Raw genomic sequence first — 18059 nt, forward strand, 5'->3', positions numbered from 1 at the left:
GCCACAGACAAACAAACTGCGGCGCCTCTACAGTGCGACCACGCCTTACAATGTGGTCACTGGCCAATCAACCAGCTTCGAATGTTTCCCAGAACCAATCAACGTTCGCTCTTCAGCAAACAGACCAATCGGTGGCTACGTGAGGCGGGATTAGAATCACGACCACTTCCTACTTCGCAACGCTGCTTATGGGTGCCAAATATCTTTCATATTAAACCTTACACCTGTAAATATATATATATATATATATATTTATTTTAATAACAGCAGCTGAACGGGACAACGCCGCGATGGGTTTACTGACAATTTTGAAGAAGATGAAGCAGAAGGAGCGGGAGATGAGGCTTCTGATGTTGTATCCTCTCTGTAACAGCTTACTAGCTTAGCTGGGAACGAAGTAGCATCCATGCACTAATGTTATTATAACTCCATCTCCGTCAATAACAAAAAAAAAAATACCAGCGACGGTTTATATTCGATTATGTTTAAATAATACACGGTTTAATGCTTGTAAAGTTTGATTTGTGTATTTTGTGCTGTATCATGCTACACTGCTAGCTATGAAGCATTGTGAGATAACTAACAGTGGGGGCCAGTTGAGTTCAGGGGTCAGGTGCGTCAGGTGAGTGTCTTCTTTAACCTGGCCTGTGCAGAGGTCTGGACAACGCGGGAAAGACGACCATCCTGAAGAAGTTTAACGGAGAAGACGTCAGCACCATCTCCCCAACCCTGGGCTTCAACATCAAAACACTGGAGCACAGAGGGTAACACGTACTATTCAAACAGGCATTGCTTGTATACAACACACAATGTACAGGGTTTCTTAAGAGGCATTTTCAAGAGAAATTCAGATGATGAAGATTCATGGCAGAATATATATATATAATTTGGTAAAGTATCAGTTGCTTTTAATATAATTGTTAATTTTTTTGCACAGGACTCCCAGTCTTTCCACAATAACACATTAGCCAGGGTCCATTATCAGGCTATATTTTTTTCTCCACAGTCCTCATGTCCTCCTCTGTGTGTGTTTTCTAGGTTTAAATTGAATATTTGGGATGTAGGAGGTCAGAAGTCGCTGCGTTCCTACTGGAGGAACTACTTTGAGAGCACAGACGGGCTGGTGTGGGTGGTGGACAGCGCAGACAGACTCAGACTGGAGGACTGCAGGCAGGAACTCAGTGCACTGCTGCTGGAGGAGGTATCCTAAACTATACACACTGCTGTTATAATAGGGTATATGCATGTCTTGACAAGTCTTACATAGCATTGAATTCATTTCCACAAAAGAGGCCTCAAAGCGTTACGGTCTCAGGATAGAATGTTTTTTCTTGCCTGCAGTAGACTGTAGACAGTTGCTAGGATGTATCTACTCATAAAGTGTCAGTTTTAGTTAAAACCTAAATGAATGAATGAATAATTGGTTAATGCGTCTGTCAGTTTTCTCCCCGTCATCTGGGTCCAGGCATGGACAAGTAAAAGGCCCCCAACTTTCCTCCATAGGACCCCCACACTGAAAGATACAAAATGTCTCTGTGGTTTATTTTATGTCTCTTTGGAATAACTTAGCCTTTATTTATAGAATCTAAGTGAGCTCTGTGACTTTAAAACAATAAATATAGTCAGTCACTGACCCTTGACCCCTCAGGCCTGTGTCCTGTAGGCCTGTTCAGTAATAGGTAGAGGTCATGTTAATTGATTATTTATATTACAAGGATATACAGTTATATACAGGGCCAGTCAAACGTTTTACTGACAAAATATATAAGTTCATGTACTTAATAAATAAGTGTAAGCCTTATTGTTTGTTTTCTGTAACTGTCTGACCAGTATGACCGTGAAAAAGGTATTGAATTGCTCTCTATGTGCAATTATAAAACCTTTACATTCAATTTGGCGAACACTGATGAAACCCTGTGCAAAGACGCTCATAGGGTTTAGTGATTACTTTTTAAAAGATAACCTGCCAATAATCTACACAGAGGTACAGAGAGGAGTGTAATATTTGTCGCAGTTGCAGTATCTTTGAGATCAGAGAAGTGGGTTTGTGAAAACATGACACTGGCAGTCACCCTGAAGACCAGCCTCATGGTTCGCTGTTCAAGATTTCATCATAGTCTAACATCACATTAAACTCTGGGTTTAATTTGACCAACATTTCTCATTCCCCAGAAACCAGTGAAATCCAAACAGTGCTGTACATTAAGGAGAGTGTCAGGCTGCCCTTTGCATGTCAGTGATTATTTAAATGTAACATGTCTGGTGTTGTGCTCTCGTCCTTGTCCTTTCCTCGCTGCAGAGGTTAGCTGGTGCAACACTGCTGGTTTTTGCCAACAAACAGGACTTGCCAGGAGCCCTGTCCAAAGAGGCCATCCGAGAGGTGAGATTTACAGTCACTTTACAATGATTCCTTATGCATTTCACGAATTTAATGGATTAGTCTCAGCAGTGCTGATTCAACCTCTTTTTTTGTCATATTACACTAGAATTATCCAGAAGCTGTACATCACAACGCACTGTGTGTGTTTGCTCCTGCAGGTGCTGGCTCTGGATGAGATTAAAAGTCATCACTGGTGTATCATTGGCTGCAGTGCAGTAACAGGAGAGAACTTGTTAGCTGGAGTGGACTGGCTATTAGACGATATCGCTGCGAGGATCTTCACTGCAGACTGAGTGTGTGTGTTTGTGTCCCTGATTCAAAACAACAAAACACTGCAGCTTCTCATGTCTGGCGAGCTCTGACATGACTCCAGGCTCATTATTGGACTATGGAGATCAGAAGTATAGATAAAGAGCTCAATAACTGTTTTTTGTTCCATCAGCTGCTGTTTGCAGACACCAGAGCCGTAGATAACTGTGCTGTCTGTAGCCACGATCACCTGAGTCACACATGGCTTTTATATTTTCTCATTTAATGTTCCTGCAGGCAGTTGATCCAGATATGTTGAAAGGATAAATAAGAATTTAAAAACATACTGAAACCTGAATGGAGTTTGTTTACACTCAACTTTATGTAATGGTGGTGCCTCACAGATGTAATGTTTTCTAATAAATCATGATGCCCAGTAAAGACTCATTGTTTACACAGGTTCATAAAATACACTTTGTCATCTATTCAAGCACCATGCTGCATAGTGTAGCTCATCCATTTATTGGTAGCATGGCACAGGGCCGAAACAAGCTGTCTTCAGTGGCGTCCTAAGTCCACTCTGCTATAATTTCAGTGTCACATTTTGACTCAACTCTAATCACTGTTGCACTGCCAGTTATGGCAATCTCTCTTGTAAGTTTGAGGAACATTTGATGCACAATAAGTGCAATACACCAAATGCTTAACTCATTTTTGGACTGATTTAATCTTGTTTACAGAGATGAAATAAAATTAGTGAACTCATGATAATCATTTTGACTTTTGGCAAAATGATTTGTCCATAATTTCTTATCAGTTATTTGAAATAACCTTCAGTGTCAGCTCTAGATTATGGCATAACATTTGCACAGCTCACAACTTATTTTATTCTTGCTAGTTTCCTCTTAAACCTTGGTGCTGGGAGCAAAAGGTAAAACAAAAATCAATGAGACCACAAATTCATATCACAATATGCTTATACTGAAAAGTTTGCCTTTATTTGAAATTTGTACCGGGTACAAGTATTCTGAGCCACCACCTGAGCTCTAGAGAAACTGCAGCAATCTTGGAGAACAATGGAGCTCAAGTTCTGTCCCGACTCTGCAAAAATAAGACAACACTTTAGAAATGGGTAGTGAAAGCCTCAACTTGGTTAACTGAAAACGTCAAGTTAATGTTTTGATCAGAGGGGATACCAATCAGTCATGAATTTTCAGACTGGGGCGGTAATAAAAAAAACTCATCACTTCCACATTGAACATAATTTAATAAAAAAAAAAAAAGCTTAACTCTTACCATACAAGCCAAAGCAGCACGGAGTGGTCAAAGTAGACTTCCTTGATGCTGCCCTGAAACATGAAAATACACGTTAAACTGACGAATATCAAGAGACTAATGGAGAGAAACTCAAGCTTTAGTCTTGTGATCAGAGGGGATACCAATCAGTCATGAATTCTCAGACTGGGGCGGTAATAAAAAAAACTCATCACTTCAGCTTTCACACCTTTAAAGATTTAATGCGTTTGTTACAAAACTTCACAATGTGTCCAAATTAAAAATTATGATACTCACCAATAATCAGTTGATGCAGAGAACTTGGACCTGGGGAAGAGGGGAGATTAAATTGTTAGGAATTAAAGTTTTTTTTTTTTTTGGGGCACCAACAAATAAATAAATATAAAATTAAAATAAATTAGTTTGTGCCAAACTATGCGAATAGCTTTTGCTCCCTTTCACCCTTCAGCAGTTAGATATTATAGTTTAGCAAATTTGCAAAATTCTCTTTAAAGCCACATCATTGCTGCAGAAATAATGGGCCCTTCTACTGCAATGTTTAGTTGTGGCATATTATCTGTCCTTTAGTTTACAACTGAAGGCCTTTCTTAGCCAGCACTTAGAAATAACCTCCAAAGTTTTATTTAACAAGCACTTATGTTGAAACTCAACTTTTACAGACCAATTTAGCAGCTAGGGTTGTCAGGTAAGGTAAAGACCATTACAAAGCACAAAACAATTCAGACAATATTACATGTTTGCTGATTATGGACAGATATACTGTTCATTTTGTAACAGTTCAGATATATGTACATTGGATACATGTCAGGTTTTCAGTCACACCATTAAGGATTTTGCCTCAGATGTGATCAGTGTGCACATTTCAGTCATGCTCTCAGCCAGCTCTCACTCCATCAGAACTCCAGCAGGTCACCTTACACCTGGAGGGACAGGGCCTCAGTGTCATACTGGGTCAACAGGCGGAGAAGACTGAGGAGTATAGGACAGTTGTCAAGAGCCCTTGACTGATCCAGTCATCACTCCATCAATGTCAAAAAAACATCTACACTTGTTTATTTACCTGCTAATAATTTCCCTGCAGCAGGTGTCAAAGCCAGACAGCATCCCAAAACCTGCAACAGGGGAGAGGGGTCAGTCATTCCAGTTTCATTAATGTGAATGTATTTCCCTTTAAACTTGTGTGATCAGAGGGGTACCAATCAGTCATGAATTATCAGACTGGGGCGGTAATATAAAAATCATCATGTCTACTGAAAAATAGTCAGTAGCTGCACCAACCAGATACCTACCTCAGCTCTTGGACAATCTTGTCAATCCCAGCAACCTCATCTCAGCCCTAATGGGAAGAAAAAGCAAGGATTTCCTGTCAGGTGATGCTTAAATTGTTACAATGATAACAAAACCATGTCACTCCAAATAAAGTGTTATACCACATCCAATTAGTTCATATTTGTCTTCAAGATGGACCATTGGTGATATTTAACACCAGGTCAGAAAAGTAAATACCAAATTCATCACAAGATTCATCTCATCTGTGTTCAGCTTGTTTCCATTCAGACTGTTGGTAACCCCAACGGGTCTTCCCCTTATTGCCAAGGTAACGCCAGTGGGTTCACCTTTTCAGGTCTGGCATTGACACAAGGCGTAAGACACGTGCAGGTGTCATCATAAAGGAAACTGGGTGTTAACACCAATAGCTGAGTTTGGCTCTTTAGCTCAAAAAAAAAAAAAAAAAAAACCCACACAACCCTAGTTTTTTTAACATCTTAAAGTGTCTTAAAACAATAGTCAGGCACTATATGAACAATAGGTTTAACTTGCTGTTAGCATTTGTCCATTCAGGAAGTGTTTCCATATCCACATGGGAACCTGACTATAGTTTTAAGACAGTCATGAAAAGCTGAACCTACTGACAGGAGTTGATGCCTCAAGGACTCACCTGGATGGATGACTTTGTTGAGAGAAGATGAGAGCATTTTCCAAAGCCAAGTGCCTGTAACAGACAAGATCCTTTAAGGTCCAGGCACAAAATCATGACCAGGTTTAAACATCTGATGACCTTCAGATATCAGAGATTCCATTTCTCAACAGGAGTTCAGACGAACGAGATTCCAAATATATCTCATCATTTTCAGCAGGTCTGAGAATAAGAGCTAATGGAAGTGCAATTTAAATTTTTACCTTCAACTAGAGTGCTTCCATCATGATGCTCAAACGTCAGTGAATCACCTGGTGACAGAAGACAACTTTAATTTACCAAATGTTCTTCAAAAGACACCCTACTGCATGTTCATTTTTAAATTGACTTTCAAATAAATACTGATAAGTCACATAGATCACTTCATTAATCAAGCTGCTGTGTTTAGAGCAGGGTACTGAAACCCATTTTGTACAATTAAAAGCTCAATTTACAAAGAGTACTTTCTGGATTGAAATGCAAAAGTTATAAATGCAGTTGCTCAGATGTTCGTGTCGTTTCACATTGGATCAAAGTGAGCTAAGTTTCATCATCATTGGAACTGCATTATGAAGAGACATGTAGTCCTTAGATACACTTTAAAGTAAGGAACAGGAATGAATAGGGAAAAAAAAGGCCCTAAGAAAGTGTCTCTTCAATAGAGTTCAACTGGAACCTTTCATGTTATATTACAAGTCAAATGTCTGATCAGGGCTTAGATGACAAACTGCCACATGACCAAAAAAAACGTTACACTTACATGTTGAGATGTAGAAGAAGCATCTTTTCAAACTCCTTGTCAAAAGCCTAACAAGCAGAGAAACATTCAGTAAGTCACATGCTTAGAAAGCAAATATTTTCTATCATTTCAACTAGAGGTAATCAGATTATAGGCTGACATCACTGGGTTCAGGCATATGCTTGTCATTAATTATAATCATCAAGTTTATACCCCAGTACTGAATAAACTCTTGGCATAAAATAGTCTTCTACTCACCTCTGTGCTTTCCAGCTGCTTTGACAGGTTGAGATCCCAAGTCACATCTTTTCTCAAACTTCTAGTCAAACTCCTAACAAGCAGAGACATGTTCAGTAAGTCACATGCTTAGGGAGTAAACGTCATCTATTAGTTATACTGGAGGTAATCAGATTATAGGCTGACATCACTGGATTCAGGCATATGCTTGTCATTGATTATAATCATCATGTTTATACCCCAATACTGAATAAACTTGGACAAACGTGTTTACTCACCTCAGTGGATTTTCCATCTGCTTTGACAAAAGCAAAACACTGCAGACCAACCTACAAATAAAATAAATAAGTGTCAGCAATTAATGGGTCAATCTGGGTGGCAGTATTTGGCAAGGTTGAAAAAGATTAAAAACTGAGCATCACAAAGAGGAGCCATGTCTTTTTCAATTTGGGCCCTTGTGGAATATAACTATATAAAAATTTAATACAAATCTTAAATATCTGAGGGGAAAAACAACAACTTTTAGCCTAACATTTTATTAAAGCTTATAACACAATAGTGCATGTCTCCTTATGAGCCCAAAATTTACAAGCGTTGCAACTTGAATGTGGGAACCCATGTGCTACTCAGAATCTGGTAAAGAAGTTTCTTCAAAGGCTGATTCAGTAAGAGAGAGTTCAGAGATTCATCACTGCAGCACACAGAGCTCCTCAACCACCACAGAGCCAATTAAAGGCTGATCTCTAACAAAACCACTGAAATTACCTTCTGCAGATGATCTTGCAGCACTCTTCACACCTGAACAGAGAGGGGGGGGGGGGGGGGGGAGTGAGCATTTCATGGGTTTTTACAGGCAGCTTCATGTGCACATTAAAGACAGCAGCTTCATGCTACTCAGTATTTTGAGAGATTAAAGTTTCCTCAAATTATTTTCAGTGAGAGAGTTCAAATAGGACATCACAGTAGCACGAGGCTTCATGATATACCATGCTAGTCAATCTGACATTAAGGCATGACCAATCAAACAGCATGTACACATGGCAGAAATCACCTTTGCAGCGAGCAGTTTCTGGATCTCCCTCCATCTAGAGAAAGAGAAGGAAGCAGAAATGATTACTTTAGCAGGCTGCAGCTAGCAGGTACATCTTCTCTGGGCGGCCAACATGTGACCACTCCATGCAGCGTGGTCAGGCCGCTGTAGGCCGGTCGTACATAAATACTACAGCGTCTCACATCAGAATAATAAAGTACAATCACAGTCATTCAGTACAGGTCTGTGAAAATTCTCATCATTGAGAGACACTGCTGGAAACGGCGCCTGACGAGCAGCGGCCATCACTCGTGAATCGTACATGAGTTCACCTCGAGTTATACACAAAATACAACATGTAGCATTTAGAAAACATGTTGTAGTTTATGTTTTCAAATGTATCAGTTGACTAAAATATGTTTAACTAGCGGATGGGGAAGGATTGAGGTCGAGGCTGCACCAAACTCTGCGCTAAGTCGCTAGCTAACACACCACTTTAGCTTTTAACGTTGGTTGAAAAACATGAACCATCATTGCATATGTATTGTATTAATAAAATAATAACCTCTCACAAGTGCGTGTTATCTATTACAATATAATACACATTATACTATAAAAGCTTGCAGGGTCTTACCTCGACCAGACGAGAGAAGGAAGTGGAAGAGGAAACGGGTCCGTCTGCTTTTTATGTCCCGCCTGAAGGACTCCTCCCACCCGGCAAACCGGGGTGAAAACCACGCTAACGTTTCCGTTTGCTACATGTAGCTTTACATAAATTAACCATAGAAAAGAAAACTATTTTATATTTAGCAAACTCGCCGTTTGTAGAGCGAAGATTTTGTGCTGAAGGGAGATTTGAAGAAAGTGTGAAGAGGTTATTCTTTGCGCCACTTCCGGTAAGAAAGTAGTAATATTTTTCTTAGCCACGAGATGGCAGCCACGCTATGCCCCTCTGTAGAAGCAAAAAACATGATGCCCGCATCCAGCCCCCATAAACTAATTAATAACTCAGATTTATCAGCCATTTTATCTTAATGTGCCAAACTGAGCCTTATTAAAGTGAAGAACATGAACCACATGTCCTTAGTTTTGCTGTTACAGTCAGTTCTTGTTGAGTGTTTCAAAATAAAACATCCAAAAATAAATGCAGATATGTCTATAGTATAAAAGGTGAATTGCAGTTTCTGCAGCCACACACAGTTAACACAAATATATACACACATAAAGAGATGGTCACCTGCAATCCTTAAATAACTCTGATTGCTACCTAGTGCAAACATGTCGAGCATTATATCTCATCTTATCTTTGGCCATATGTGCTTTTTTGAATTCAGGTTTTTATTGCAGACTGCTCTACACATGCTCTTCTGATGTGTTTAAGGTGTTGTTTTGTTGTTTTCTGTCTGAGTGTGTGTGTGTACCCTGGTCGTGTAAACACAGATTTCTGGGCAACTTCAATTATTTTCAAGGTGCATGGACAGAAATAGTCTTAAAGAGGTAAACTTATATTACATAGGCTTAGTCACAATATGATGGTCTCATAATAAAGTTATTCTTTATACAATATCATATACATATATACTTTACACAAGTACTGCTGGAATTTTGACCCCTTCAGACTGGTTCTGTTGAAACAGAAAGTTTCATCTCAGCTGTATTTTTCATGGTTGAAAATAACTTAAATTAAACTTTGAACTATTGCATTATGGCAGGTATTATGTGCACTATCACTACTACTACTACAACAACTGTTAATCATAATAATAGCATATTTTTATTGAAATAGCATTATAACTATAAAGGATTTTAAATAATACATTTGTTATACTATTTATTATATATACAGCTCATATCCTTGCAGTGAATATCTGTAAATATACTACAGTGTAAGAGTAGGATTAGAAGATAAAACTTGTTATGGTATATCGTAGTTATATTAGATCATAGTTGGCACTTAGACAACATTATGACTAAGATTTTTCTAAAGGCCAACCATGAATTCAGTGACTAAAAGTCACATCTTCATGTGATTTATGTATTTTCATCGGCCACCTTTTGACGTTGTTCATTGTTTCATGGTAACCGTTGCCATGGTGTTGCCTCATGATGGTATGATGCTGTGTTGACATCTCATTCATTCTGATTCATCCATAGAATAATAACTTTGGCGTCAGCTTATAAAAAGGCAGGCGGCTCAGTTGATACTTGCAGTTTGAGTTTTACTGTAAAAATGAAAATATAACCAGTAGAACAAATTCAGTCTTTATTCGCTCTCAGAAAAATGTTCCTTGTCATGGTTTAAGACTTCAGAGGCTTTTTGTTTTTTAATAAAATTTAACACATTTTTAAGACAGTTATTAACATGATAGTGAGAAATTTTCTCCTGCATCCTATTCAGTCTACCCTTCACTGAATACCAAGTACACTTGAGGTAATATGAAAAACCAAAGACATAGTGGACAACAGAAAATTACAGCAGGTCTATTGTAAACATGATTGTTTTATATTTTAACAAGATTCAGTCATTAATAGCTCTTAAATACTGTTTGACATTTAAGTTGGGGTACTCTTCAAATCAAAACACATAAAAAACATGATGCAGCTTCAATCAAACCATCAAAAGACAGATGCTGCTGTTGCATGTTCATAACCACACTCTGAAAACTGTTGCTCTCTGTTTCTCTTTCTCAACCAGACACATGCAAACACACTCCTGCCTTGTTCCCTCAGGTTAAACAACCTTCACCAGAACACACACACAGGGATGAACTTTATCTCATGAGGAAGTCAAACACTGTCAAGCTTGACTACATGACATCTCTTGTGTATTTCTGTGCAGACACATATGGAAAAACCCTGTGTTAAAATAGATAAAAACATCCATAAATACCACCATACAAATGTGTGTTAATGTGGGTCACAGTCTACAGACACTGACTATGTGGGTGCATACGTGTGTGTTTGTCCTCCTCTCATTAACCACAGCTGATTACTGATTAGTTGCCAGACAGTAATAAATGGTACTGATTACCAAGCAGAAATGTTAATATTATCAGAAGTGCACTAGTCCACTAATAAGTCATCGCTACTGTCTAGAAATTTTCCATTCCCTTTGCTTACACATCAACACTTTAGTTTCATAGTGCTAAACCAAAGGAAGTGCTCCAAGCTCTTAATAGTGGACCGGATATAAGGAGCTAAGTTAAGACATGTTAAAACATTCTTACACTGCTGACTAAAATCTAAAATTAGCAACATAGAAAAAGGGAACCAGAGTCAGCTGAACTCAGTTCCATAAAGACTGGACTTTAAAAGTCAAGCCAGTCCCATAGACTTGGCTCCTGCAGTAAAACTGAACATCTGCAGACTGTGTGCAAATTAACGCGCACCATCATATGACAAGGCAGTACACTTAATGTTAAGTAATTAAGACTCAGTAACTAACATAAATAATTAATGTTTCTGAGGCCTCGTGCGTGACTCAAACATGTCATGCGGCCATAAAAGTCCCCTCTGAAGGCAAAGGGAAGGTTGTCAATCACTATTCAGAATAATCATGACTTGAACAAATGAAATACAAGAAAGAGTTTGGTTTTATCGTCCTTGTCAGTGTCCGGTATTACTGAAACTCAGCTAATGCAGAGTTGTCCTGGTGCTTCTTCTTTGATGACGGTGAGGGTGGAGAGGATGATGTCACAGGTGTGAGCGTGACGCTGTAGAGGTTGGTGATGAAAGCCTCCCATCCGCGACGAAACGCTCGGTCCAAGGCCTGATGGGAAGAGGAGGGTAAAGGTTGGCGAGGTCAGAAATATAGCAATATGGCTGACCTGAAGCTAGTTGCCACATATGAATCGGAAGTGGGAGCAAAGTTTTATACAGTCACACAGCATCGTTGTAGTTTTGTACAGAAACTAAACACATAAATAAGATGAACAAAGTGCTTCATGTTGTGTTGCACTGCAGCTAAATGAATGCAAGGGAACAAGTCCACAGTCATGCTGGCAACCGAGGCTTTGGTGCCTTGAGCTAAATGCTAACATACGCGCGATGACAGGGCTAACAGTTTGATATTTAGATGGTGTGTTTAACATGTTTACTGTTAGCATGCTAACATTTTCTAATTAGCAAAACACAAAGTACAACTGGGGCTGAAAAGGCGTCAGTGTTACAGGTTACACTGTTACACTAAAATTTACGTCAGTCTCAACCAAAATGGTGGCCCATGACCTAGCCAACCCTAAACCTGCTAGCGTGGCTAAATATGCTGAGATTTAGGGTCTTTTCTGTTATGATTTTGACACTTTCTTTGTCTCAGTAACACTTTACATTATGGTTCAGTGTTTTCCTAATAATATAATGATATCATTTCCTTTGAGGTTTCCTGGAAAGAACTATGTTGTGTGGTACCAAGTATAAAGGAAACTGGAGATAAAGTTCTGAGACATATTTAATTGTTGAATTTCCTTGAAGGAACTTTTCAATTTAAACCCAAGTAAATATTCAGTCGTTATTCCTTTGTCCTTTTACTCTGCATATATGTTGAATTGTTTGCTTCCTTGTAGAGGAAAGTCACGTTTTTGCATATTCAGCTGACCTGCTGACTAAAAGTATCTTTATTGAAAATAATTCAAGTGTGAAAACTGACTGTCTCTATTGTCTCTGTAGGTGGTGCAAAACTACATAATTGTTTCCAGGGAACATCCCAGGAAATTAAAGCCCTGTAAATTAGAGTGCTGACCATTTTATGAAAAGGGCGCTCCGTTGTATTTATCATCTGAATTCCAGCGAGAGAAAAAAATCAGTCACTGGAAAATGAAAGCAGTTTGGTCTGGAGTTACTTGATCTCACATGTCACTGGGTGGTGGCAGTGCAACAAAAAAGTTTTCCAAATCAGGTTGTTATTTGAAAGCTGTTTAGGGACCTGATCATATAAAACTATTACTGTGTATCAGCAAAAAAAAAAAAGCAAAAATACACCAAACTTTGTGAAGCAGAACTGTAGTTTTTCAGTTTCCTGCCTCTTTATGTTCTTGTGACCGCTCAGATTTATGTGTTTTAGGAACCCACTGCTGTAATCCTGATGCTATAGTTGCTGGTGATTTTTTGTCACTCAACAAATCTCAACCAGCACTTTTCAGCTTGCTCGTTTTTCATTATAACATACAGGTATCCTCTCTACATTCGCCCTTATGCACAGAAACTATGTCTTTGCTGTGATTGTCTTCTAATCTAGCAGGAGGTCGCCCTGTGGGGTGCAGCTGATTGGTTAACAGCAGTGGAATGTTTTTATGGTGTGGGTTTAGTGGGCGGGTCACCTCTGCCGTACTTCGTTCCACTGATCAAAGGACATGATACACGATGCACAGGAATGTCACCTCTGTGCATGTGTTTCAGTGTGAGCAGAAAACCTTCAGGAACAGGTGAATGAACATACGGCACATGTACGGCGCTGCCTGTTAGCAGGCACAGCTAAAAGCCCGTTAGTGGGACCTCCGCTCCAGCTAAATTCTTTCATGTCATTAAACATGACGTGAAGCAAAAATGTTAACAGAGGTGGTTACTTAATGTTTTGGTGACATGCACCAGTGGCTGTTGTACCTCGACCCTATTGGCAGTCTGCAATTAAGGTGATATGATAGTTTCCATGGTGATTAATAGCCCAGTGTGAAGTATGTGGAGGATGTTGAGGGGGAAGTTTACCCTCTGTACCACAAACTCTGAAGACTCGATTATGTAACCTTCAGGGGATTAAAGTTTAACCAGATGGGGTTAGGCTGGAATTTATGTAAATGTGAGCTACAGAAAGCAGAAGTTAATAAGTGTGTTCTTCTGCAACATGCTGATAACAAATTGATCGAAACAACACAAGACTCTCACTTTGTATTCCTTTGTTTTCTCTCACCTTGCGGTAAGTCTTCATTGTGCTCCTCTTCACCACCTTCATCCCCTCCTCTTGCTCTCTCTGCATCCTCCTCTCCTCCTCTCCCTCCTCTTCTCTCCCCCTCTTCTTGTCTCTGATGAGGACCTGGTCGTCCTCATCCTCCCGCACTGGGAAGTGAACAAGCGCAGGCTCCTTCCCTCTTCCTGCCTTCTCATTGTCTTCCTCCACCTTCTTCAGTTTTTCCATCTCTACCTCAATCATCACCCTGGTGCCCTCCAGGTTATGGGAGTCAACCGGGCTCTCCTTGCCCAGGCTGGGCCTCTCCTCTCTTGTTGCATCCTCCTCGGTTCTCCCCTCCTTCTGCTTCCTCCTCGAGCTTCTTCTCCACCTGCTGCTGCGGCGGCTGGGTTTCCTGCGCAGGAGAGTCTCGCCATCGTCTTCCATCAGCCCTTCATTGAAGTCAAATGCCTCGGCGTCATCCCTCTCCTCTGCCCCTGAATTGTCCACCACACTTGTGGCCGGGCTGCTCGTGGCTCTCCCTTCTCTGCGGACATCTTCCCTCCCGTTCCCTCTCTCCTCTACTTCGTTTCCCCTCTCCTCCTCCCTTTCTGCGGTGATCTCAGGCTCATCAAGACGACCGTAGAAGCCGCTGGATTTATCCAGGAACTTTGGGGCCCGGATGGAGCTCCTGGTTGAGTTTTTCCTGGAGTTCTTGCCAATTGTCATCGTTTCTCTTTCTGTCTTGTTTCTCTTTCACTTATTGTGTCTTCTGTTGCGCTCTCACTTCTCACACACCTCTGGAAGAAAAGGGGCAAGTGAGATTAGTTTAATGCCATTACATAACCCTGCCCTCACCCTCACTCTTTGGGTCTCCTTTGTTCACGCCCACAATCTTCATCATTTCATAGTAGCTGCAAGAGAATTTCATACAAGAAAGATAATTCAAATTCTATGTCAGTGTCATGGGTTTGTGTGGGTGTCTGCATGTTTTATGTGGATCTGCTCTGCTGCTGTGCAAACATCACAAAATGTTTATAGAGGAAAATAACAAACTATCCTCTTATGGTCATAGTGTTTTGCACTCATAGTTCCACTTTTGACTTGATTATGGCTGAGTAAATGTGTGTGTGTGTGTTAGACTGGAGGTCAGAGTCAATGTTATCAGGGTTGTGGTGATAACTGGATGTCAAAGATGAAGACACGGTGTACTTACAACTGCAGATAAACACACATGCACACATAGAGTCAGACTTTGACACTGATCTAACAAGCTGGATGCTGAACAGCAGCCAAAACCTACGACTTCTTATCTCTCACTGTCAAAGTCAGCCTCACTGTTGCCTTGTTCTTTGTTACGTTAAAATGATGGGACAAAATTCACTAATTTCAACAAATATGAGAAGGGGTCAAAACACAAAATTTGGTCGCACACTAATAGAGGGGCTATGAGTGATGTCACCACAGGTGTTTTCCTGTGGTGACATCATTGATTTGGTTGTCACCAAAAGTGAAACATGCTTTATGGTTTCATCCCTTTAAACCTTATCACCCTCAGACTTTACATCATAAACATGCAGAAATGCTGCTCTGTTGGTGTGCACTTTTGATCTTACCTGCCACTATCTACATTTCACTGCAATCCACTGAAAAGATGCATATTTGTTATTGTAGTTTTCACCTTACGCTAATTTATCTTTACCCCCTGGTCCCCCACTTTCTAGCAAACAAGCTAACAAACTATAGTATCCATTGTAAAGACAAGAACTCCAGACAGCTCACATCTAATGGAAATGTTTTGGGAAATACTTTCTTATCTAGAGAAAGATGAGAAGATGAATATCACTCTTATATATCTGCATGCATAATGTGAAGCTATAACCAGCACTTGGTTATCTTAGCTTAGCACGAAGACTGGAAACAGGGGGGACAGCTAGCCTGGCTCTGTCCCAAGGTAAAACAAATCTATCTGCCAGCATTTCTAAACTTCACCAGTTCCCATGTTATATTTAATTTTGCTTGAACACTGGTTATATAACACATGCAGCAAGTAAAGAATGAGAGTGATAGAGATAACTGCATTCTGTGGAAATGTATGCAAAGCAGGTACAGATAGTCCAGGTGTGGGCAGCATCTCATATAATCTGTTGAAATTCACAGCATCTGCCTTTTGCCTCAGATTAAAAGTCAAACAGTAGATAAACCCGAGGATATATAGATGAACATGAGGGGAAAAAAAGGAAACAAGTGAAAGAAGAAGGATAAAGGAGACACATACAGAGCCACGTTTCAAATTCAATAACATAATGTGGAGAAAGCAAAATAAATAAATAGAGCAGTGAGCAGGTTAACAAGACAGGAAAAACGAGACTGAAAGAATGAGAAGAAATGAATCAAACATCTTGTCATTTATTGTAAGAAGAAGCAAGGGAGCTGTGAAGTTTCTGGAATGAAATAACTTACAAACAAATGTCATTTGTACGTAAACGATTGTGATAGTGTAGCCATGAGCAGATAAAGAGATACCAGTCTTACCTGATGTCTTGCTGTTGTCTCTCCCCGCTGTGTGTGTGTGTGTGTGTGTGTGTGAGCAATGGTGAGCAATACCTCCCTGTGTGTGTGACTGAGTGAATCTGAGTGAATGACTGAGAGCTGGGAGCTCAGCATACTCCCCTGACACACAACGTCACACATCCACCCTGCCTGAACCTGCACCTCTGTCGTCACCAGAAGTCTCTCTCTCTCTCTCTCTCTCTGACTCTCTCTCTGCTTAACTCCACACACCTTTTTCTTTACGCAGTTAAACACACATTGACTTAAGGTTATGATTTAAAAGCAGTAACACAAACGAGAGATAGAGGGACAAATAAAATCCTGCCTACACAAGTGCGCGCACACACAGAGGCGTACTCAGCAAGGACGAAAATATTCAACTCACAAACCATCAAACCGCCACAGGCCAAACATCCCACTCTGATATCAGCAGCTGTCAATCATTAACTATGAACGTCCTCAGCTGTCAGACATAAACCTGCAGAGTACAGATGTGACTTTCATCTGAACTTTAACCTCTGACATAACATACAGTTCATAACAAATTCAAAGCAGTCTGCCTGAAGCCTTCTCCTGTACGAGGATTTATAATTATAAGGTGGTACTTTTCCCCTAGCAGCTCTTGCAGACTCAATTTCTCTTAAATTCAGGTCAAACCCCCTTTAGAGAGCACCTAGCTTGGTCACAATTCTTTAAAACACAAATTAAAAGCATCCTTACCAAAAAGATTTTATACTGTGTTTTATGTTAAAACACAAATATCTGCACGTATATTGTCTTTAACTTCCAGAAATTGATATTAGCCTCAGGAATCAGGTATTGATCAGACTTGACCCAACATGTCATTGGCTGGTTTTACTACCTCACTGACACACTTCTCAGTTTCGGCCCAATGAAAAGACATGCAAGTGATACACTTCATTAATAGATCCAATTGACAATTGATATTAGCCTCAGGAATCCAGTATGGATCAGACTTGACCCAACATGTCACTGGCTGGTTTTACTACCTCACTGACACACTTCTCAGTTTCGGCCCAATGAAAATACATGCAAGTGATTCACTTCATTAATAGATCCAAGTGAGTTTACAGAAGAGCACAGAGTCTCTTTAATTGTCAAATTGACCAGTCAGAGGACATTTACTGGACTTTAAAGGACCTTTTTAAACTGATGAACCATTAGTAAACCTGCAGACCATGCTTAAGTCCCATACAGTAGCATACCTCCACAAATAAGTCCTTTGGAAACCCTGAGCTTGATTAGATTATCTTGATTTACTAACAAAATTAATAACATTCATGAGAAACATCAGTGTGTTTTAGTTTGAGACGTACAGTGTCTGACCCAAGTTCAAAATGTCTGCCACTGAAATAAGGTCAGCTGCCTTCATATCCACTAATGTGTCTAAAACACTATTCTTCGCTGATAAGCAGGTAAAGCCTAATGGAAAGCATGTGTGTCTACAGATAAAATGAATGAGCTTGGTCACTGAATGTTATCTGACTGTTTGGAAGGTAAACACTGCGTCTAGGTGGGACAGGGAGTGGGAGCTACTCAGCTGTGTGTGTATGTGTGTGTGTTGGGTTATTATCGCCATGCCTGTTTTACTTAACTCAGCTTCAGGATGTACAGTACACACACACACACACCTTCTTGTACATGCACACACATGCATACTGTGCAACTGTGAGGACACACACACACACTAATGGAGAGTGGTATGTGTTATTAATGAGT

The 18059-nt window shown here is 40.0% G+C and overlaps 2 protein-coding genes and 6 non-coding genes across 11 annotated transcripts; 1 reads left to right on the forward strand and 7 right to left on the reverse strand.

Moving 5' to 3' along the window:
- Positions 1-152: 152 nt before the first annotated feature.
- arl2 (ADP-ribosylation factor-like 2) lies at positions 153-3394 on the forward strand. Its single transcript, XM_071477792.1, has 5 exons — positions 153-355; positions 654-764; positions 1039-1201; positions 2300-2380; positions 2539-3394. Exons 1-5 carry the CDS (start codon positions 291-293, stop codon positions 2671-2673), a joined length of 555 nt encoding a protein of 184 aa, XP_071333893.1. The 5' UTR covers positions 153-290; the 3' UTR covers positions 2674-3394.
- Positions 3395-3600: 206 nt separating this feature from the next.
- On the reverse strand, positions 3601-16699 carry LOC139621351 (cilia- and flagella-associated protein 251). 4 transcript variants are annotated; one of them, XM_071477789.1, is made up of 16 exons: positions 16302-16699; positions 13791-14566; positions 8523-11657; positions 7910-7943; positions 7624-7656; positions 7137-7187; positions 6880-6952; positions 6643-6689; positions 6107-6154; positions 5865-5918; positions 5215-5261; positions 4986-5037; positions 4748-4845; positions 4202-4231; positions 3926-3978; positions 3601-3730 (listed from the first exon to the last, which is right to left on the reverse strand). In XM_071477789.1, the coding sequence occupies exons 2-3, from the start codon at positions 14493-14495 to the stop codon at positions 11508-11510; spliced, it is 855 nt and encodes a 284-aa protein (XP_071333890.1). In that variant the 5' UTR covers positions 14496-14566; positions 16302-16699; the 3' UTR covers positions 3601-3730; positions 3926-3978; positions 4202-4231; positions 4748-4845; positions 4986-5037; positions 5215-5261; positions 5865-5918; positions 6107-6154; positions 6643-6689; positions 6880-6952; positions 7137-7187; positions 7624-7656; positions 7910-7943; positions 8523-11507. The 4 variants fall into 4 exon arrangements, with proteins under 4 accessions (XP_071333890.1, XP_071333891.1, XP_071333892.1 ...); XM_071477790.1 differs by having other exon boundaries at positions 4748-4894; XM_071477791.1 differs by lacking the exon at positions 4748-4845 and having other exon boundaries at positions 6880-6949.
- LOC139622237 (small nucleolar RNA SNORD31) lies at positions 3808-3883 on the reverse strand. Its single transcript, XR_011691171.1, has one exon. It is a non-coding gene; the product is annotated as a small nucleolar RNA SNORD31 (small nucleolar RNA).
- LOC139622238 (small nucleolar RNA SNORD31) lies at positions 4050-4126 on the reverse strand. The gene has a single exon (XR_011691172.1). It is a non-coding gene; the product is annotated as a small nucleolar RNA SNORD31 (small nucleolar RNA).
- LOC139622236 (small nucleolar RNA SNORD31) lies at positions 5104-5178 on the reverse strand. Its single transcript, XR_011691170.1, has one exon. It is a non-coding gene; the product is annotated as a small nucleolar RNA SNORD31 (small nucleolar RNA).
- LOC139622239 (small nucleolar RNA SNORD22) lies at positions 5474-5599 on the reverse strand. Its single transcript, XR_011691173.1, has one exon. It is a non-coding gene; the product is annotated as a small nucleolar RNA SNORD22 (small nucleolar RNA).
- Positions 5989-6058, reverse strand: LOC139622235 (small nucleolar RNA SNORD30). The gene has a single exon (XR_011691169.1). It is a non-coding gene; the product is annotated as a small nucleolar RNA SNORD30 (small nucleolar RNA).
- LOC139622252 (small nucleolar RNA SNORD29) lies at positions 6380-6444 on the reverse strand. Its single transcript, XR_011691185.1, has one exon. It is a non-coding gene; the product is annotated as a small nucleolar RNA SNORD29 (small nucleolar RNA).
- Positions 16700-18059: the final 1360 nt, after the last annotated feature.

This window comes from Trachinotus anak, unplaced genomic scaffold, assembly GCF_046630095.1.
Source record: "Trachinotus anak isolate AG129_WGS33_773 ecotype Australia unplaced genomic scaffold, CSIRO_AGI_Tana_v1 ptg000005l, whole genome shotgun sequence".
NCBI classification, from domain to species: domain Eukaryota; kingdom Metazoa; phylum Chordata; class Actinopteri; order Carangiformes; family Carangidae; genus Trachinotus; species Trachinotus anak.